Genomic DNA, 22,962 nt, shown 5'->3' on the forward strand with positions numbered 1-22,962 from the left:
ACTGTCAATGGAGTCCGTTCCCATGTTTGATCTTCAAATTAGGTCATAGTGAGTATATCCTTCATTTCAGAAATGAAATGTAACCCTAATTATTCCTCTTCCTTCAGAGAGTTTTGTATTTTGACTCTGAATAATAATTTTCAGGAACAACTAGTCCTCTTAAGAAATGTAGGCTTTCTCTGCTAACTCTCTGTTGACACTTTAGGGTCAACTTGCATTACAACTTTTGTCCATGGCAGAAACTTTTGGAACTTTCAAAAACATAACATCTGGAAAATGATATTGTTTGCCTATGAAAAAAGGATAGCCAAGAGACACAAGAAAAAACTGCAGGCAAATTAAATATATCTGATCTACTATGATATATATAATATGTATATATACATACATATGTATGTATATATATATCGGATATCCTATGACATGAGACAAATTGTTCTTTATAATTAAAAAATAGTATTGCATATCTGTCACAATAGAAGGACATACTCTGGTGAAAAAAAATAAGGTAGAAAACTGTTGCTGAGGAGCAGTGGAGGGGGCAGGAGGAACTGACAGTAGTAGCATGGATCATTCTGGAGAACAAACTATAATCATCTCTCCATGTAAATATCAATAGGTCTCATCATTGCCCTGTTTATTTCTTGGCTTGGTGAGAAGATTGTATTTGTCTGCAACAGAAAAGGTTCTTTCTTTCCAAGAATGAGTGAAAGAAAACAAGAGGTTCCACAATGCCATATGCAGGACAAATAAGGCACAAATTGTGACTACAGCAAGCATTTCTTTTTTTTGAGATTGAATTAAAACTAAATCCCAAATTGCAGATATAGCCAGAATTTACCTTTTTCACTTTCTTTTGTGGCAACTAATAATAAAATAATAATAGAAACTAATAAAGGAATCAAGTCTGCTAAAAGAAATACTAGACAAGTGGGGGAAGACACTTTCTATATTTCTGAGCATATTTAATGATAATAATAGGACAACTATGGATGAGCTAATTTTAAAAATCTGTAAAAGAAAAATCCAACTATTGTACTTTATTCCAATTCTGGTGATCAAAGATATACATATATTTCATAACTGATGAAAATGAGGGTAAGAAGTCCAATCCAAATTGATATAATAAACATTTCACAAAATCTAGAGAGGGAAAATAGTTCACAAAATTATTTATGTAATCAGTGAATGAACTGACATATTTTGCTTCTGCTTCCATTTCTCCTATTTGTTTGAAATATAAAAGATTTAGATCTTTAAAACTTTCACTGTAGTCAATTTGTATATTTATTTTCTTAGAGACATAAGGATTGTTAATTTTCTTCTGCACATGATATGCTGGGAGTTGGGGTGAGGGAAGGATAATAATTTATAAAGACTTATTAATGCCCTAAAGTCAGAATAAGTGATTTATGAAATATCTTTTTTTTGCTATTGATAATACAAACTAATGGTCCATTAGCCAAAAGATTAGGAAGCTAAAACTGGATCAATACCAGTGGTTACAAAAGTTTTCTAAAGAAAATGAAGTCTCTGCCAGAGGATGAAAGCCATACAAAGTAATTCTCTACAATTTTCTAGTATTTATTTGGCATTTTAGGCTAGTAATACTAAAGGATAGAAACAAGCTAAAATTTTGGCATTTTTTTTTTTTGAGATTGAATTAAAACTAAATCCCAAATTGCAGATATAGCCAGAATTTACCTTTTTCACTTTCTTTTGTGGCAACTAATAATAAAATAATAATAGAAACTAATAAAGGAATCAAGTCTGCTAAAAGAAATACTAGACAAGTGGGGGAAGACACTTTCTATAATTCTGAGCATATTTAATGATAATAATAGGACAACTATGGGTGAGCTAATTTTAAAAATCTGTAAAAAAAAAACCAACTATTGTACTTTATTCCAATTCTGGTGATCAAAGATATACATATATTTCATAATTGATGAAAATGAGGGTAAGAAGTCCAATCCAAATTGATATAATAAACATTTCACAAAATCTAGAGAGGGAAAATAGTTCACAAAATTATTTATGTAATCAGTGAATGAACTGACATATTTTGCTTCTGCTTCCATTTCTCCTATTTGTTTGAAATATAAAAGATTTAGATCTTTAAAACTTTCACTGTGGTCAATTTGTATATTTATTTTCTTAGAGACATAAGGATTGTTAATTTTCTTCTGCACATGATATGCTGGGAGTTGGGGTGAGGGAAGGATAATAATTTATAAAGACTTATTAATGCCCTAAAGTCAGAATAAGTGATTTATGAAATATCTTTTTTTTGCTATTGATAATACAAACTAATGGTCCATTAGCCAAAAGATTAGGAAGCTAAAACTGGATCAATACCAGTGGTTACAAAAGTTTTCTAAAGAAAATGAAGTCTCTGCCAGAGGATGAAAGCCATACAAAGTAATTCTCTACAATTTTCTAGTATTTATTTGGCATTTTAGGCTAGTAATACTAAAGGATAGAAACAGGCTAAAATTTTGGCATTTTTTTTTTGCTTCTTTTCAACTCCATTCATGAAAGAAAATCCTACAGTTTTAATATTCTTTACTTCCAAGTATTTGAAGGCGTGAAATTATAGGCAGACAGGTTGTAAAGCTGTCCTATCATTCTTCAGTATTAGATTTAAAGATATTACAATTGCAGGAAACACCAGACTTCTCTTTCAAAAGAGCTTATTCAGCTGGAAAAAATAAACTGGTTCATTTCATTAAAGCTTTGAAAAATTAATAATAAGAGTCCCTTATTTAAAATGTTAGGTTCTAAAAATATATTATTTTGTAATAAAATACACATTTGATTTTGTTTTAAATATAGGGCAAAACATTAATTAAGTCAATTTAGAAGATTTATATACAGTGATGGCATGAATTAGTATTTCCTTACAAGAAAAATAGAAATTGATAATCCATAACTAATTTAGATACATAAAGCAATATGTACCATTTTAATAATTTTATGAAAATCACAGAATTATAATTTATACTTTATAAAAGAAAAGAAGTAAATTCTCATAGGAAAGCTGAAGTTTATTTTAAATTTATCATGTTCTAAAATCCATTCTTTAAATTTACCTATGTCCTTTGTATGCTTCAACTCACATGAGAGTTCTTAAAAGCTAGCTACATGAAATATACTGATACTTCCACTACACACCTCTCAGATTGGCTAACACAAAAGGAAAAGATAATGATAAATGTTGGAGGGAGTGTGGGAAAAACTGGGACACTAATACATTGTTGGTGGAGTTATGAACTAATCCAACCATTCTGGAGAGCAATGCATACCCTTTGATCCAGCAGTGTTTCTACTGGGCTTATATCCCAAAGAGATCTTAAAGGAAGGAAAGGAACACACATGTGCAAAAATGTTTGTAGCAGCCCTTTTTGTAGTGGCAAGAAACTGGAAACTGAGTAAATGCCCATAAGTTGGAGAATAACTGAATAAGTTATGTACATGAATGTTATGGAATATTATTGTTCTATAATAAATGATCAACAGGATGATTTTAGAGAGGCCTGGAGAGACTTATATGAATTGATGCTGAGTGAAGTGAGTAAAATGAAAAGAACATTACACTCAGAAACAACATAACACCATGATCAATTCTGAGGGATGTGGCTCTTTTCAACAATGAAGTAATTCAGCTCAGTTGCATGGTCTTCTGATGAGGGAAGCCATCTGCACCCAGAGAGAGGACTGTGGGGACTGAGTGTGAATCACAACATAGTATCTTCACCATTTTTATTTGCTTGCTTTTTCTTTTCTTTCTCATTCTTTTTCCTTTTTGATCTGATTGTTTTGTGTGTGTGTGTCGCATGATAATTGTGGAAATAGATATATAGAAGAATTGCACATGTTTAACATATATTGGATTACAAGGCTGACTGGGGAGAAGGTAGAGAAAAAGGAGGGAAAAAAATTTGTTTCTCATGGGGGAAAGAATATTCAAATCCTGGTGGCCTAAGTATGTGTATTAATGAATTTACATTTTAAGAAATAGTTATATTAATAATAATAATAATTCCAAATGTCTGGAATTAAAGATCTTCTGTAGATATAAAAAATTTTGGTAAAAATAAAAGTCTTATACCTCATTTATAAAATAAGGATTTTCTCTAGTGATCATGATTGTATTTTTATAGCATATCTCTATTTTCACCTGTTCTTTTTCCCCCCCAAATTTTCACCAGTTTGTTTGCAACTTATACAAAAGTCCTATTTTAAACTCTTCTGCCAGTTTTTATCCTTCCAACTCCTTTAAGAAAGAACCTATTTAGAAATAACATAGTTTCCTAATTTGTTTCTATATTTTAATTTCAAACAATAGCTCAGGAAATAGGATCTGCTAAATTTCTTGACTCCCCAATCAGGGACTCCATTATTCATTCACTAAATTTTATTGTGGATACCATGTGGAAGATAACAAATTTCATTCTATCAAATGTAGGTTTTACATACTAGTAGAAAGAACACTGAACCTTGAAATCAGATGGTTTTGATTTCTCAGTTCTGCTACCTAATTGTTAATAATAACCTTGGGCAAATTATAAACTCTCTGAAGCTATTTCCTTATTTGAAAAAAAAAGCAGATAATACTTGCAGTACATATCTCATACAATTACATTAAGAATCAAAAGAGATAACTTATAAAGCATGTTTGAAACAGTAAATAACAAGCCATTATATTAGACAGTCGATGTTTGTCAGGACATTTCAGGTTCAGATGAATGTTAACTGGCCTTAGGAGATTACCTGAGTAACTTCCTCACAAGAATTCTATGGAAAGCTAAACAAAACCATTCCCTGTTTTCATTCTGATTCATCTGGATCTCATTAAATACCCTCTCCATCATTTCCTTCCAATTTTTCCTCAAGAAGGAAAGCATTTCATTTTGGCATTTCTTGTCCTGCTCCATTTTGATTTGATTTTTATGATATGTTTTTTTTTTTTTCTCTCTTTCCTTTGGTTGGAAGAGTCTCCCTCATATCCTGGGAATGCATGGCTGGAAAATGCATGTGGTATGCTGATCCTTACTCCCTAGAGGGCAGTGGTTTAACCAGAGTGATTAAATTCCTGCTGACATCTTATAACAGGTTAAGTGGGATGTAAAAGACCTATAAGACTATATTCTCCCTTTTCACTAATCGCTTCTGCTTCCCTCACTTTATATATTAAAACCATCTATTCTTTTTTTTAAAGTGGCAAATTTTTAAAATCTTGTAATTGTTTTATTTTGGAATACAATTGACAACAGTAAAGTCTATAATAATATTACTTATTCACTAAAAAAGCAACTCCTACCACTTTAGCAACAACTAAAGATGCACCATTTCACTCTCTCTCCAATTCACTTCAAAGCAAAGCAATTTAATCTAACATACATTTATTCTCACAATGTTAGAAATCTATAGTAGATATTTAGAATAAAGGGGTAAAAATGAGATGGAATTACAGCGTGTAGGAAGTGGAAGAGTTATCTAATCCTTGCTCTCAAAAAGTTTACATATTACAGGGTAAGGTGACTATACCATGGTCAAAGAAAATATGATAATATATAGGTTAGGAAGTAAAGGGTGCAAAAGAAAGAGCAAAGTACTCAGGATATTTAAGCAGGAGAAAAGCATTATCCTCTTCATCCAGTAACAGTCTTTCCCCTTTTATACTCAGCATCTAAATAAAAACTGAAAAGAAGTTTTATTCCCTTTCCCTAAACTTTCAAACATATACTAGTTGCTCTCCCTAAGGCTTAATTAGATTTTGATATTTCATATGTCGATTATGTCCATATTATCTATAATTTGAGATTACAAACTTCAAGAAAAATGAAGGTCTTGTTTAGCTTAAATTATTAAAACTCTACACAGTGTATATACATTTAAGTATAAATAGTATAGTATGTGTATTGAGTCTTTATATAGCATTTTTAAAAGTTTAAAAAGTTCATTCATCAGATTGCCTCTATGAGATAACTAATGCAAGAATTCTTTCCCTGTCTTTCCCCTTTTAGAGAGGAGGAAGCTGAGAAGTCTTTAAGAGATTAAATGACCTCTTCATGTCCCACAAAGTTAGGATTTAAATTTAGGTCTCCTGACTTTAAATCCAGCACTCTGTACCATATTACACTGTCTCTATTCTTTGAGTCTCCTTTTAAGCTAATGACTCCTCTGTATTGATTCAAATTTATATCTTTACAGTAGGTAAATATGATAAAAATCGTATGTATCCCAAACAACTACTAGTAACTTCATTTATACAGTGTACATTGATGCATTATATCAAAATCAATAATCTTGAACTAAAAAGGATGTTTAGTATAATTTAAGAAGGCAGGGTATCAAATAATACAGTTTAAGATTTTTACCTCTAAGTACTCTACTTAGCACTGTACTAGCAAAATTCTTAGTTATTCAAAAAATTATTGTTGAATACTTATTGCTCTACAGTTTCAGATAGCCAAAATTTTATAGCACTGAAAAGAAAGAATAAAATCAGTTCCATTTTAAAGCAACCTTGATAAATACAATAGAAATGACAAACACATTCCCATGAAATTATAGGGAAGCTTATAAAGTGTTTTCGAATGTATAACATGGATAACAGGATATATTAGTTTCCTTGCTATAATAATTAATCAATTCTCCATTTAAATTTATAAAAATGTAAAGCAGTGCATTGTAGAATAGGAACACAGTGCTCAGAGGCATCTGTTTCTCTTTTCTAGCAAGGAAGGTCTTTTGGCTTTTTTTGATCTGACTATGCATAGTACTTTTATTTTTAATATTTTAATACTTAGAAATATCTCTGTGATTAACTATGCTTTAACTTATCTCTAATCAGTGTTACTATCTATTTTAGATTATAAGTTCCTAAATACCTAAGATACCTAACTTATTAACTTACTTTAAAGAATAATCAGCACAAAGTTATAAATAGAAAGATACTTTGTTAAATTTTTCTGGAAGATGATTAAAGATCACAAGATATTCTATGGATGTTTAATAAACATAAATGAAAATTGGGATGATGGTCATAATAATGTTATTCAAACCATCAAAACTTTCCTTTTAGTTCTATTGTCAAATGCTAAGCATATAAAAGTGCCTTTCTCTTACCGTTCTCCAGTATAGCCTGGACTGCAGTGACATTGACCTGTGGCTGAGTCACAGGTCCCTCCATTATGGCACTGGCACTCCTGGGAACAATTCTTTCCAAAGCGACCTTCAGGGCAAGGCTGACCACACACTGTGCCCTGCATTGAAACAGAATCTGAAAATAAGATGGAACTGCAGCCAGGGAAGGAGAGGAATAGGGAAAGATAAGAATGAAGTGAGGGGAAGCAAGTAAAAGGAATTAATATTAATGGGAACTTGTCCTAGGTTGATTATTCCTCTTAAAAATATCAGATTAAGTCTTTCTTTTCAGTTGGAAGCCTGAAACTCAATTTATATTTATTGAAAGCCAATGAGAAGATAATCTAGAGAAATGCTGAAAACTGAAACTAATCAAAACAATAATCACAAACCTAAAATTAATTTTATATTTTAAAAGGATCAATTTGTTTTCTACATCATCCATTTGTAGTAAATTGTCAATATTTCCTGAATATGTAGAGATGTAAAATCCAACAGTTTAACTGAATGTCGAATTACTTTATTAAGTTTCAAGAAAACATGTCATTGTTCTTCCCCTATTCCAATAAATCAGCAGAATGACCTTTTATGTGTATTAAAAAAGGTTTTATATCCTGTGATTGTTTAATATTATGTAAATTTATTTCAATAACTCAATAAAGAAAACAAAGTAAATGACTGAAAAGATGGTACTACCATTGAACTTATACAGAAAATAGTAGTCAGTTCACTGATAAGGAGATTAATTTAGTAGTAAAAGATTTCAATTTTGTATTTAAAGATTCCAGTTTGAGTCAAATGTCTGAGAGACAATTGTTCTTGGTGGGGGAGGAGGGAAGAGAGTTTTTCCTCTCTTCTCCTCCTCTTTTCAATGGCATAAAAGAACAACAGGAGGCAAGCATTCCCGCATCAGGCAGAAAGAGACATACCAAGGACAAACATGGTCAGTCATAGTCACAGATGAGGGAGGAAGCAGCCTCAAGACATTTGACCCCTTCTTGAACCAGAAAAGAAGGGCTACATAGTCAAGAAAGGACTTTTAGTAACCAGGAGTTATGAGTTTATCCTCTAATCAAATATTTTCTAAATGTGTACCTCACTAAAATTGTACTCTCAGCTTTAGCCTACTCTTCCTCTGGACTTGATGAATATTTGTGGGGAAAGTATTTCCCAGGGATAAGAAAGGGAAATGTTTCATATTATATCACTTGTTTCTTATTATATAACTTTAGTAAATACTCTTCCTAAAAGCTATTTAAGTTACTTGCTGATAACCAATGGAAAAAAAATGAATGGCAGCATTAGAATAGCCTCATCCTCCTTAGGACTACTCCTAGAATAAAGGGAGAAATCACAAATGCCTTCTAGAGACACAGCCTGATAGAGTGGATTGCAGGAAGAATAATCAAGGATTAGATGAATATGCTTACATTTGCCAGATTTCTTTTAATGAGCTAAAATTTAAGATTAAGAATTTTTGTAACTAATTTAACAAAACACAGCAGGAAGAAAAAATCAGAAAAGCATGCAAACACTTTTATGATTTAAAAAAGAAAAACACATTTGGAACATTGCATCATATAATAGTACAATCCTTTCATTGTACAAAAGAGAAAACTGAGTCTGAGAAAAGTTAAAGAGATTTGTTCAGGGTCATCCAGTTTAGTATGTCTGAGGCAGCATTAAAATCAAGGTCTTTCTGTCTTTAAATCCAACAATTTACTCAGTAAACTATGCTGTTTCTCTTTGGATGTATTTTTTTGTTGCACAATTATAGTCAGCAGTTAATAAATGTTTGCTGAAGTTAATTGAATAAAGGAATCTAAGAAGTAAGTAATCATGTCCATAGGAATGTTTTGCACATAGTTGGCACAAAAAACAACGTTAAATGCCTATGAAGTGCAAAATATATTCTAAGAGTTTCAAGGCAATGAAATCTAGATAGCAGTGGCAGGTGGGAATTGGGTAAAGAATATAACATATAAACAGGGCATTCTCTCTGGCTGTTTTTTACACTTGAAATTCTCTCCCTTCTCTGCTCCAACTACTGACTTCTCTGTCTTCCTTTAAGTCCCAATTAAAAATCTCACCTTCTACTGGAAATCTTTCCAACTTGTCTTAATTCCAGTGCCTTCCCTCTGAGGAATCCCCTCCTGAAGAAGAATCAGTAGTAGTTTGGACTCGGTGTAATACAATACTACTAAATGATTAGCAGGCAAAATGTGTAATTTAGTGAAAAACAGCAGAGCACTTGCTTTTGAATTTATGAGGTCTTATGTCAGTGATTATTTTATGTTTATTTTGTATTGTCATTTTTTCTTTATCCTGTATATATTTCATTTTGTTTGTTTCCCCCATTAGATTCCTCAAGGACAAGGACTGCCTTTTGCCTCTTTTTATATTCACAGCACTTAGAAACAGCATCTGACATATAGTCATAAATGTTTCTTTACTGATTTAGGAAGAAGAAAATACCAACAACTGGGAGAAGGTGGACATTCCAAATGACAACTTTTTGTTAAATTTTTGACTACTAGAAATTTTCTTTTCCCTCTCTCTAAAAATGCAAACTGTGGGCAGTTTGGAATTGGATGTTACTGAATACAGGATGGTTTCATAAACATTTTATTACTGTTTCTTTAGATGATGACAGAGGGAAATATATCTTCTTTGACTCTGAACTATTGGCAAAAGGCAGCTGGTAAGCTATTTAGATCTTTGTAAAAAAGAAATTATTTTTCTATTTAAAAACAAGAGAAAGCATATCATAAAATCTTAAGTTTTAAAGGTTTTGATATTTTAGACTCATTCTCTTGCCTCCAACTGGGATCATACACAGAATATCTCGGAAATATAAAAGCCTATGCTGTTTTCAAAAACTTTTAGGTGAGAAAACTTGGGAGATCATTTGAATAGTTTATTACATTTGTGAATGTGTAAAATTATAAATATATATCATATATCTACATATATATATATATTGCAAAGCAATAAGAATCCTTAACATATGTACAATCCCAACATTTTTATGGAGCACCATATGGAGCATACGTTGCTGTCTTTCACTAAATTACACATTTTGCCTGCTAGTTATTTAATAACATTGTACTATACTAAGTTCAAATCACTACTGATTATTCTTCAGGAGGATAGGGATTCATTCGGTCTTGAAACGATTCTTAATTTGAGCCAATAAATTTATTTATGCTAAAGGCATTCTACATTTGACACCTACAAGATGCTTAGGTATTTCTCTTTTTTGCAAAGTTATCTTTTAGGTTTTTCTACTGTCAACCTCATTTTAAAAAATCTATTCATGTAAAAAAATCAACTCCTTGACTCAGATTGCAGTCTAGAAGTCAGCTTTCAGATACCAAATATTTTTATCATTGTACTAGCAATTTGTAAATATAGCAACTAACAAATATTGATTAAGCAGTTTCTCCTACTTTTATCCTGTTACTAGTCCACATTTCTGCAACTCTTTCAAGTTCTTTTAAATAATATTTAATATCATAATTCTTACTCTTGGTATTTACTCCTAAGAACAAAAGACCTCTTTACATTTTCATATCCATTACTTCACAATCCTAATTAATTATGTTTGTCTCCATTTATCAACTAGTTATAACAAAAAATTAGTAAGTCAATAATATACAGTAATAAAGTTATATTTAATTAACATTGATCAAATAAAACAACAAATAAACAAATTCATGCTATGTATCATTAGGAATGTTCCCAGACACTTTGCATCAATATTACAAACATCTTTAAATAATATATCTTCGTGAGGAAGATCATAGAGTTACTACTGACCATCAGTTATAAGAATTGCCATTTCATTTATGGAATCACAGTCTCACCATTTGGCTCTCTGAGGAATAAAGTTAAAGTCTCTTCTTAGGAATTCCCTTCATAATGTCACTTTGCAAAATGAGAGTTCAACTCAGTTTTCTCAAGAATTTTCATTTTAGTCTTCCCCAAAGATAAAAGATAATTCCCTCAGGCTCTTTGGGAAAGAAAATTATAACTTTAAGTTGCTTTGTGGGGGCAGTGAAAGTTTATTTGCCTACACAATATGTTTCAGTAAAAGAACTTGAAATTCCAAGGCTGGCTCCCTATCTTTTATGTCACACTCTCACGCTATATTCATAAGATTTCTAGTTTTTCATATCTTTATTTAGTAAGAGAGCCTAGAAACCAACTTGACAGAAGTTATGAAAAAATGACTATATCTTAGTCTAAAAGGAAAACTTACCATCCAACCATTAGGGCAAGAACATTCACCAGTGACATGATGACACACTCCTCCATTTTGACAGGGGCATCTCTCTTCACATTGTGACCCATGCTTGCCAGGAGGGCAAAGATCCTCACAGCTGAAGGATTAATGTCCAACAAATGAGACTGTTATTTGCAAAGCCACATTATCTTCAACCCCTAGCTTCAATGTCATATTCTGTCTTAGGTTGAAGCTCTATGATATGAATTGCTGAAAAATATTTTTAGAATACTGAAGTAGACAAATATTATTACTGAATTATAATTATTACAAAATAACATGAATCAACAAATAGTTAACATAAAAGTATTAATAGTATGAGGTGGCAGGACCTATTCTTGCTAGTCCATTCTCTCACATTTAGGCAAGATCTTTATTGAGAAATAAGAATTTATTCTATTTGTAAAAAGCTTCAGATAATTACCATTGGTGACCATTGCTCAATGCTTAACAGCCCTTTAACAATCCTCATAACTGGATTTAACCCCTTGAACTTTATTTTAAACCAGCTTCCTCTTCCTGTTCTGACTTCAACTGGGAATGCAATTTCTTAGTATCTTCTGTGAAAGGGTCCTTCATATCACTGACAATTATTTTTAATCACCACTCAGTTTTTTCATCTCTAAGTATAAGTTACAGAATGGTTGATTATCTGCTTTAGTAGAGAGAATTTCCCCAACAGAAGTGCCTTTCTTATGCTGAATCACAATTTCAGAAAAGAAAATTTGAGCAAGACAGCATGCTAGACTGTGGAAATGCAAAACCATAAATTAAGATGTCCCTGACAATCAGGAGTTTATACTGTTAATGAAAAATGCAGTGTATACATTAGTAAGTATAATATAATATACAAGAGTGAAGTGTTAAAAAAGATAGAGGGAAAAAAGTAGCTTAAAAGTTTGAAAGAGAGGGAAATATTTTTCTTTATTCATTTTATTTTATAACTATTATCTCATCTTTGTGGCTTCTCATAAAGAGAAGAACATTATTTTTTCTACTCTTTCTTTATAAATTCTATTTTCATTTTGTTATATGAGTCATATGAGAATATTATCTGATACAAACTAGAAATAATGATTGAAGTTTCCATCCTAATTGTTTCTCTTTTCTTTCTATGAAAATCAAATGTGGAGAAAGATATTTATTTAGTTTACCAATGGGTTAAATTCTGTTATCTTTATTTGCCAACAATTTCCTAATTTATTTTCAGTGTGCCTGATCCCTCCAAAATGCCACATGGGAAAAAATTTTACCTCAAAATATTGGTAATTTCATAAGTATCTATAGTAATGAAATCATAGGTTTTCAAGTGATTAAAGCAAATGTACATCTTTTCATGGATATAACAGGTCAAAACTCATGAATTGGTATCATCAGCTAGCAGACGATTTCAGGAGCTGAACCTTTTAGAACTTGGCTAGGAGGGTTCTTAAACATGATAAGCTCATCTGGAATTATGCCCCAAAAATTATCAAATTGTGCATACCCTTTGATCCAGCAGTGCTACTACTGGGCTTATACCCCAAAGAAATACTAAAGAAGGGAAAGGGACCTGTATGTGCCAAAATGTTTGTGGCTGCCCTGTTTGTAGTGGCTAGAAACTGGAAAATGAATGGATGCCCGTCAGTTGGAGAATGGTTGGGTAAATTGTAGTATATGAATGTTAAGAATATTATTGTTCTGTAAGAAATGACCAGCAGGATGAATACAGAGAGGCTTGGAGAGACTTATATGAACTGATGCTGAGTGAAATAAGCAGAACCAAGAGATCATTATATACTTCAACAATGATACTGTATGAGGATGTATTCTGATGGAAGTGGATTTCTTTGACAAAGAGACCTAATTCAGTTTCAATTGATCAATGATGGACAGAAGCAGCTACACCCAAAGAAAGAATACCGGGAAATGAATGTAAACTATTTGCATTTTTGTTTTTCTTCCCAGGTTATTTTTACCTTCTGAATCCAATTCTTCCTGTGCAACAAGAGAACTGTTTGATTCTGCACACATATATTGTATCTACTGTGACCTATTTAAAATGTAAAGGACTGCTTGCCATCTGGGGGAGGAGGTGAAGGGAGGGAGAGGAAAAATCGGAACAGAAGTGAGTGCAAGGGATAATGTTGTAAAAAATTACCCAGGAATGGGTTCTGTCAATAAAAAGTTATCATTATTAAAAAAAATGATAGGCTCAGTTCAAACACTCAAAGTCTTTCCAGTTTTGCAGGGCATGCCAGAGCACTGTGATTGCAAATAGAAAGGAGTTTCTGTTGAAGAAATTTTCTCTACTAATAGCTAAGCAACCATTCTATACCTATAATCTTAGAGAGTTGCCAAGGACACAGAAGTAAAATGCCTCACCCAGGGTCATAAATCAGTATATAGAAGCTCAACTATCTATTGGGACAAGATCTGAACTCAGATTGTCCTCAACCCAGGCCAACCTTCTATCTCCAAATTCTGAAGAATAAATTGAATTAAAGTAAATTTAACACAACAGAAAGAGCAAAAATGAATTGAAAAAAGACTCTACATCCTAAAACCTGCTCAAATAAGCTGCCAAAGAATATTGAAAACTTTTTTCTCTATTTTGACCAAGATAAATTCAGAACAAAGCCCATTTTCACAATAGAATATGCATAATGAAGATAAAATAGCTGCACGCAGTGTTAATGGAAGGAGCTCTGGATTTGAAATAAGGAGTAAAATGAGTTTGAATCTCTTCTGAAATTTATTGGTTATGTGACCATTAGCTTCTTTCATTCTACAGAAGATACTCATAGAGATGAAATGACTGGTCAAAGACATACAAATAACAGAACTGATATGTGACTGCAAGACTTTTGATGTCAAATCTAGTGCTCTTCACTTTATCTCACATTGCCATCCAGAAATTCTATAACCAGTCACTTGAAAGTGAAAATACAGAAGCTTAGGATGAAGAGATGCTTAAGGTGAGTTAAAAGTTTATTCTTAATTATATTCCGCAACTACCATATTTATAATGGTACTCTGCATCCATCCAACACATCACTTACAAAGCTCCAGTATATCCAGGAGGACATCTACATTCTCCAGTTATATGATCACAGGTTGCTCCATTCTGACACTGACACTTCTGGTGGCAGTCATTCCCATAGGTGCCCTGATCACAATGATCTTCACAGCGCCAACCCTTGAAGCCTGATGCACAGTGACAGGCTCCTGTGATGGGATTGCACAAGGCTCCATTTTTACATTGGCAGCGACTGCTACAGTGAGGACCCCAGTGGTCACGGTCACATGCTGAAGGATAAAAAATGAAATTTTAAAGAATTTCAGAGTGGTTCTGGATAGCGTTTTAAGTGAATGAAGGTAAGTCCTTTATATAGCTACTTCTGTCTTTTCTGCTTTTATGATGGGGTTCTTTGAGACCAATTAATTTTTGCTTTAGTTATTTGCCAAGTGAAGTTCAAATTCCTCAGTGAAAGTAAAGAAAATCAGACTGTCCAAATTTGGTCTCAACTCACCTTTCTTTTCTTTTTTTCAATATTCATTCTCTCCTTCCTTCTTTTCTTCCTTTTTTTTCCTTTTTGTTCCTCCTTTCATTCCTTCCTTCACTCCTTAGTTTTCTTCCACAAAATTATTAATATGCAATAATTTACATGATTGCATATTTATAACCTACATCATATCACTTACTGTCTCAAGGAAGGGATGGGAGGAGAGAATTTGGAACTCAAAACTTTAAAAACAATGTTAAAAATATTTTACATGTAATTTTGGACAAAATATAATTTTAAAAAAGGATACATCAATAAGAGATTTAAAATGGAATGGAGAAATTACTTCAAAAAGAATATCACAGTTTGGCATAAACTCTAAAATGAAAAGATACCATATATGGACTTTTATATTAAAATGTTGGTACTCTTATGAGTGAACTACAAGATTTAAGAAGTTATTTGAGAGAGAGATCCTATGCTATCTTTGAAATAAAATGAGTGCAAGAGTAAACAGTTTAAAAAAGAAAAAAAAAAGCTCTACTAATTCCCAAACAAGAAAGTCATTACAGTGAAAAACAGTCTAAGATGGAAAACAGCAGGTGGAAACTTACCACTAGAGCAGTTGGTTCCACCCCAGCCAGGCTCACACTGACAGGTGTTTGGAGCAATACAGCGGCCATGAACACATTTATCAGCACAGTGAGCTATCAGAAAAAAATCAATAAAATAAAGGAACTTTAACCACACATATAAAAACACTTTTATGTAGCTACTTTGTATCCTCATCTCAACAGTCATTTAAAATAAATTAATGTTTTATAATATTCTTCATTGAAAGAAGACAGCCTAATCGTACCAAATTTCAAACCATATTACAAAGCAGTAATCATTAAAACAATTTGGTACTAGCTAAGAAATAAAGTGGTACATCAATAGATTAGATTAAATAATATTCTTCATTCATTTTTCAGGTTTCTTATTCATTGTATAACCACATAATTTACCCTTGTTTGAATATTTCAAAGTGTAATCCTTTATTTTTATCTTTAAATTCTACTTCATGAGCTAGGTGCCTAATGGATAGAGCTGCCAGCTCTAGAGTCAAGAGGATCTGAGTTCAAATGGACCTCAGATATTTACTAACTGTGTATCCCTGGACAAATCACTTAATTCAGATTGCCTCAAACAATAAAATAAATTCTATTTCATGGTAAGGAGTAAAGAACTTAAACTAGAAATAGGGTATTCAATATTTACTTAATCAGCTGGGTATGGCTAACCAATCATCACCTGTATGTTTCGCTGTGTATGGCTATATAGTTCTATATCACAATACAGTACAACACAGCAAGCAAGATGTATTGATGACTTTGTGATTTATTAGAGTTAGAATAAATAATAATAAATAGATATACTTTGAACAAACAAGAAAGGCAAGCCCCAAATAGTAATGTTTTCAGAGAACACCACCAACCCTGTTGAGGAAAACTCTGTTTCTGGGCAGGACATGGAAAAGAAATGTTTCAGGGCTAGAAGGTTCCTGTCAGTGAAAGAGATGCACACATTCTTCGATGTAAGTCTTAAAAGTCCTACTTTTGGAATACCTACAAGGTGTAAGGAAATGAAACTCTGGATTTACAGACTGCAAACTTAGAACATATATGTATATATTAACTCAATTTGTACAGTTGACCTAGCCAAAATGGCTATATAATGGCACCAACTGAGTTTGGCAAAAACATTCTGCACAACGAGGAAACTCCCATTGTAATTTCTATCATAGATAACAAACTTACTTAGACAGATGATAGTAAAAACAGTATCTGTGGAGGATGTAAATCTCTCTAGAGACCTAAGTAGCCACAATACTGTAGGGTTGATTAGACTTAAAGGTATCTCTAGAGACAATGAAACAAATATTAGCTTAGGATGAATCGAGAGAATTAGGATGAATGTATAAATTTGTTAGGATACATGGATGATGATCCATGAGATAACTAACATTACAAAGACTTAATCATTTCAAGTACGTATTTCTTGTGCATGGTAATAAAACAAGTGAACAAGCCTCTACAAGCCTCTGTGTGCGGTCAACTGAAGGAAATCAAAGAAATTGAGAAATGCCCCCAAAACAACCCAGTCCCAAATGGACTAAGGAGTCCAGGCATTCTGATAAAGGAGAAAGCCAAAGAGGCAGTGCTAGATTTTGTCACAATTATGATGAAGGTGCCCCATGCAGACCACATGCACATGAGAGAAAGAAGCATTAGTATTATAGCATCAGCTCTGGGAGATGGGGTCAGAAATGGTTCTTTCCCTAGTCCCACAAGCAATAAACATGATTAAAATTAAATTTGAACTTAAATACATAAAGACAAAAAAGAAGGTCCCCTCCTTTTGCGGCAGCTACCATTAGACACAACTATGTGTGTCTCACACACTTATATAACTATATTATACATACTTCTATTTATTGAGTCTTTCTCTGGAGTTAATTATAATTTATAATACTAAAAATGACTTAGTTGCTCAGTTGTTTTAAAAATAATATTGTTTTTTCTACAAAGTTCTCTTGGTTCTGCTCATTTTGCTCTTCATTATTTGATGCAAATCTTAATTTTTTTCCTAAAATTAATGAGCTTATTATTTCTTATGAGATAGTAATATTCTATCACGATCATATACCATAATTTGTTTAACCTTCCTCCAATTGATACACATCTCTTCAATTTCTAGTTCTTTGTTATCACAAAGAGTTGTTATAAATATTTTAGAACATATAGGTTCTTTTCCTTTTTTCTAATCATCTTGGGAAATAGACCTAATAGTGGCATTGCTGGTTCAAAGGTTATAGACAGTTTAATAACTCTTTGGGTCTAATTCTACTTGCTCTCTGGGTTAGTTCACAATTCAATCAATAGCGAATTATTGTCCCAATTTTTTCACATCACCTCCAATATTTGTTGTTTTCCTCTTCTATCATTTGAGCCAATCTAATAGGTTTAAAGTGATATTCAAAGTTTGTTTTAATGAACATTTATTGTATTTTTTCATGTGACTATAAATTGTTTTGATATTTTCATTGGAAAACTGTTCACTGAAACATTGAAAGGAAACATATCCTTTATCATCCGGAGAAATGATACATAGTTTTATAGATTTAACAAAGTTCTTTATATATTTAAGATATGCAATATTTATTTGAGATACTGTATATACAATCCCCCACCAATTTTCTGCTTTCCTTCATATCATAATAAATCACATAAGAAAACTTCCCAGGTCTCTTAGAAACAGAGTTTATTTAAACTTTCAACAAGGGAAATAAAGAAAGATGTATAGGTCAGACCTGAACCTGTGTCAAAAACTTACAGACCAGGTAAGCAGCATACAAACTTTGCCCTGGGTCATACCACTGTGGAAACATTGAAAGCTTACAAGTCCTCACTTTGAATTGTTACTGAGATCCTTGAAACAACATAACATTTAATACCCTAAGAAAGCAGCAGAAGGATCCAAAAAGATAGGGCTCAGCCCAGTCATTTCTTTAGAAGTGCAAAGAGCCTAGTCCTCATATAAACTCCATAGTTAGAAAGTAGGTTGGAAGTGGGGCAGAGAATCCCATGATAAAGATAGGAAAACTCCAAACAAACATAGAAGAGTTATTTGAAAACATTTACAGCCTTATGAAAAAATGCAACAGGGGAACAAGTCCAATAAGAATCCCAGGAAAATATAATGAATGATGGGGGGGTTTGTTTGTTTCTTTTTAGTTTTTTTAAGTTAAACTGATTTTTAAAACTGAGAGCAGTAGGAAAAATTGGGAAAATAAATGAGAGATGGAGAAGAAACATATAGAAAAAGAATGAAGAGCTTAGAACAAGAAGTACAAAACATTATCCAGAAAATTACTACCTGAAAATTAAAGTAGAGAAGATTGGAAAAGGAATCAAAGAGAAATACACTGTGATAATGAGAGGAGAATAAAAATGGGGGAAATTATTTCACATAAATGTAGTACACAAGTAGAAGCCCATACAAGAAAGATGGGGCACTTCAACTCATTCTCATCCAAAATCAGTCAAATGAAAGATTATATATTACATACACAGAGTTGGATACAGAAATACATTTCACCCCAAAGAGAAAGAGGAAGAAAGGAGTAGGAAAAAAAAAAAGAAAGTTCACGTAGGGAGGAATTTAATCAGAAGAAAACAAGCTCTTAAAGAGGATACAAAAAACAAAGAGAGGCAAAAAGAAGGAAAATAGGATAGGAGGAAATACACAATTAGCAATAATAACTGTAAAATGGTAATTAACAATCATAACTGTGGAATGGTATGAATTCATCCATAAAATGGAAGGGGACAGAAGAATACATTACAAGCCAGAATCCAACAATATGTTCATTAAAAGAAATACATTTTAAATAGAAAGACACAGAATTAAAATAAGGAGCCAGGAGGCAGAAGATTTATTATGTCTCAGCTGAAGTAAAAAAAATGCAGGGATATCAATCATGATCTGAGCAAAGCAACAAGAAAACCAGAACTAATTAAAAGAGATAAATAGTGAAACATCTGCTAAAAAATCATAGGCAATGAATTAATGCTAATATTAAGTATGTGTGTGTGTATATTATATATATAGAGAGAGAGAGAGAAAGAAAGAGAGAGAGAATGTGTACATATATGTACATACTAAATGGCATAGCATTTAAATTCTTAAAGGGAAAATTAAATACATTACAAAGCTAAATAGATAGGAAAATGATAATTGTGAAGGCCCTCAATTTACCTCTCTTGGTCTTAAATAAATCTAATGAGGAAAAGAAAAAAGAAATGAAGAACCTAAATAAAAGTTTAGATGAGTTAGATATTCTGAAAATTATCTAATCATAACTGTGAAATGGTAATTAATAATCATAACTGTAGAATGGTATTAGCTTATCCATAAAATGGAGAATTTCTGGAGAATACTTAATGGGAATATTAAGTAGTATTCCTATTTCTCAATTGCACATGGAACTTTCACAAAAACTAACCATGTCTGAGAACATAATACCTTCTCAAACAAATAGACAAAGATATTAAATACAACTTTCACCAGCCCATAATCTAAAAAAGATAAAAGGCTTTTGAAAGAAAAATTAAAAATTAATTAGAAACTTAATAACTTAATCCTTAAGAATTTGTAATTAAAAATCAAATCACAGAAATAATCAATAATCTCATTACAAATAGTGATAACAATGAGACAACATACCAAAATTTGGGAGATACAAGATTAATGGTAATTTTTCTAACCTTTGTAATTCAAAGATGAATCCTCTCCTTGAAAGATGTATCTTTGGTTTATATTTCAATATCACCAGTATGATCTACTAAGAATCTTATAATAGATATCCCAGGCCTTTAGTTTCAAGAAAAGATTAATTTTGGGGGGCATGGCCAATTTGAGGACTTATTTGCTTGATTAGTGGTGTTTGATACAAAGGTTTCATTTTTCTTTTTTCCCAATTTTTAAAAACATTGTTGTTTAAAGTTCTGATGCTAAGCACTCAGATATGTTATACATGTGCAGTTATGTAAAACATTTCCACATTAATGATTCTGTACAAGAAGACTCAAATAAAAGAAAAAATGAAAGAAAGTGAAAAATAGTATGCTTCAGTCTATAGTCAATCAATACCAGTTCTTTCTCTGGAAGTAGATAGTATGTTTCATCATTAGTCCTCTGGGATTATCTTGGATCATGATACTGTTTAAAATAGATAAGTCATTCACAATTCTTCATCAAACAATATTACTGTTACTGTGTACAACATTTTCCTGTTTCTGTTCATGTCAGTATGCATGACTTCATGTGAATCTTTCCAGATTTTTCTGAAATCATCCTGTTTGTCATTTCTTAGCACAATGATATTCCATTATAATCCTATACCACAGCTGTTTAGTCATTCCTCAACTGCTAGGCACCCCTTTAATTTCCAATTCTTAGTCATCACAAAAAAAGAGCTGTTATAAATATTTTTGTTCAAATAGGCCCTTTTCCCCATTTTTTTTGAAATCTTTGGAATATAGACTTAATAATATTGCTGGATCAAAGATTATGCATAGTTTTATATTTTTTTGGACACAGTTTCAAACTGCTATGCAGAATGGTTGGATAAGTTCACAACTCCACCAACATTGCATTAAAATCCCAGTTTTTGAGGAAGGGATTTTTAATATCCTTGCTTACTCCCTCCCCAACTTAAGGAATCTGGAAGGTCAATATGATATTGATCAACTTCTATAATGATTTTCCAAAAAGAGCTAATATTTTCTGCTATCTTTAGGACATAATGTTATCTATCTGAAGAAGCCACTTCCATCAGAAAGAAACTGATTTGCTGATTCAATCAGCAAACATTTTTTGATCATAAAACACATACAAAATTCTGTATTTGGCATTGTGTGACTACAAAAAAGAATAAAAATGGATCCCTCGTGGAGATTATAATAGGGAAGATGATGTATATCAGAAGGATGAATTCAAAGTATAATCAAACGTGTTTAAACAAAAGAGATCTCTTTTGAATAAAGGAATCTGTGAAGGCTTGTCATAGGAAAAAACATGTACCCCAAGCAAATATAAAATCTTATTTGGTTTTTAAAGCCTTTACAACCTTATCCCTTTTAACCAGTCTTCTTATATTTTATTACATTCTGACTACTCTAGGGTCACTGGCTTGCTTTCTGTTCCTTGAACATGACACTCATCTCCTTACTTCTTGTCTTTTCACTGGCTATTACCCATGTCTGTGACATTCTCCCTCCTGTATTGCTTGGTTTCCTTTAAAATTCAACTCAAAGCAAACCTTCTACAAGAAACCTCTTCGAGTTCTCCTTCTCAACCACCCAGTATTTTTTCTCTGTAATAAACTCTCTCTCTCTTTCTCCACATGTGTATATATATTTATATACAAAGCACACATGTATGTGCTGCATGTTTGTATCAACATTGATATCTATGCAATATACAGGTAAATATAGATATATAGATACATACATATATACATATATATATCTTGCATGTACTTAGGTGTTTGCATGTCTCTCCTCATTAGATCATGAACTCCTTAAGAACAGGGACTATGTTTTTGTTTTTCTTACTATCCTCAGTACTTAGCTAATGCTTAGTTGTTGATGATAATAATTTTAGCTTTAGCTAAACCCATTGCTTTCATCACTGAGAAGTAATTTTATGACTATCTTTCCCTAGATTTTGGGATATATCAACTAAATGATTTTTGATTCATGATCTAAACTGTTTCCAGCATTAACTCAATAAACTTCTATGAGAAGCAATATTCCTGTGATCACAATGGAAAAGAATCAAAAAGAGTCAATCATAGCAACAAATGAAATAATATCTTTTCTATAAGTGATTTTGGCAGGCTTACTCTCTAAAGTAAGCTGAGCTGGGTCATCACTAAAAGCATCTATACAGGTCCAGTCAGAACAGATTATTGACTGATGATGAATCCTATATAGATGACATCAAAATAATGGAGGAACCTTATTTCTTTGTTACTGAAGCTCTCAACCTTTTATTGACGAAAATTATGCCTGATTTTCCCTAAACTTTGTGAAGAGATAAAGATAAAAAATCCTGGAAATTCAAATTTCCAAGTGAAAAAACTGCCGCCCATACTGTGAATGGATATAAGTTGTGAGAAAAGAGAGTACAGAAGTAGCAATCTGCATGGGAAGCTATATATGAAAAATTGAAAATAATGAATAAATTGTTTAGATGGAAATAACTCCTAAAATGTTTTCCTGGGATAATTACTTTTAGAAAAAAACAGTTTTTGGCTAATGCAAAAAAAACAAAAACAGAGCATTCAATAGTTATTATAAATGTATGACTCAGTTCCATTTGGTAACTACATAGATGTATTGCTAGGTGCCAAATTTAATAATCAACAGAAGCCCTTGGAATAATACTTCTCTAGAGTATTCACTTTAAATTGAGTTTGATAGCATTTTTCCT

The 22,962-nt window shown here is 32.1% G+C and overlaps 1 protein-coding gene across 1 annotated transcript in view; it reads right to left on the minus strand.

The window, feature by feature from the left end:
• The window catches only part of MEGF10 (multiple EGF like domains 10), an 80,566-nt gene that overhangs the window by 44,879 nt on the left and 12,725 nt on the right, over positions 1–22,962 (minus strand). The window contains exons 4-7 of the mRNA XM_051994559.1: positions 15,537–15,629; positions 14,479–14,725; positions 11,414–11,534; positions 7,135–7,271 (exon numbers count right to left, since the gene is read on the minus strand). Of these exons, the coding sequence (XP_051850519.1) occupies positions 7,135–7,271; positions 11,414–11,534; positions 14,479–14,725; positions 15,537–15,629 (598 nt within the window). The remainder of the gene's footprint in view (positions 1–7,134; positions 7,272–11,413; positions 11,535–14,478; positions 14,726–15,536; positions 15,630–22,962) is intronic.

The sequence above is a fragment of the Antechinus flavipes genome, chromosome 1, assembly GCF_016432865.1.
Source record: "Antechinus flavipes isolate AdamAnt ecotype Samford, QLD, Australia chromosome 1, AdamAnt_v2, whole genome shotgun sequence".
Classification (NCBI taxonomy): Eukaryota; Metazoa; Chordata; class Mammalia; order Dasyuromorphia; family Dasyuridae; genus Antechinus; species Antechinus flavipes.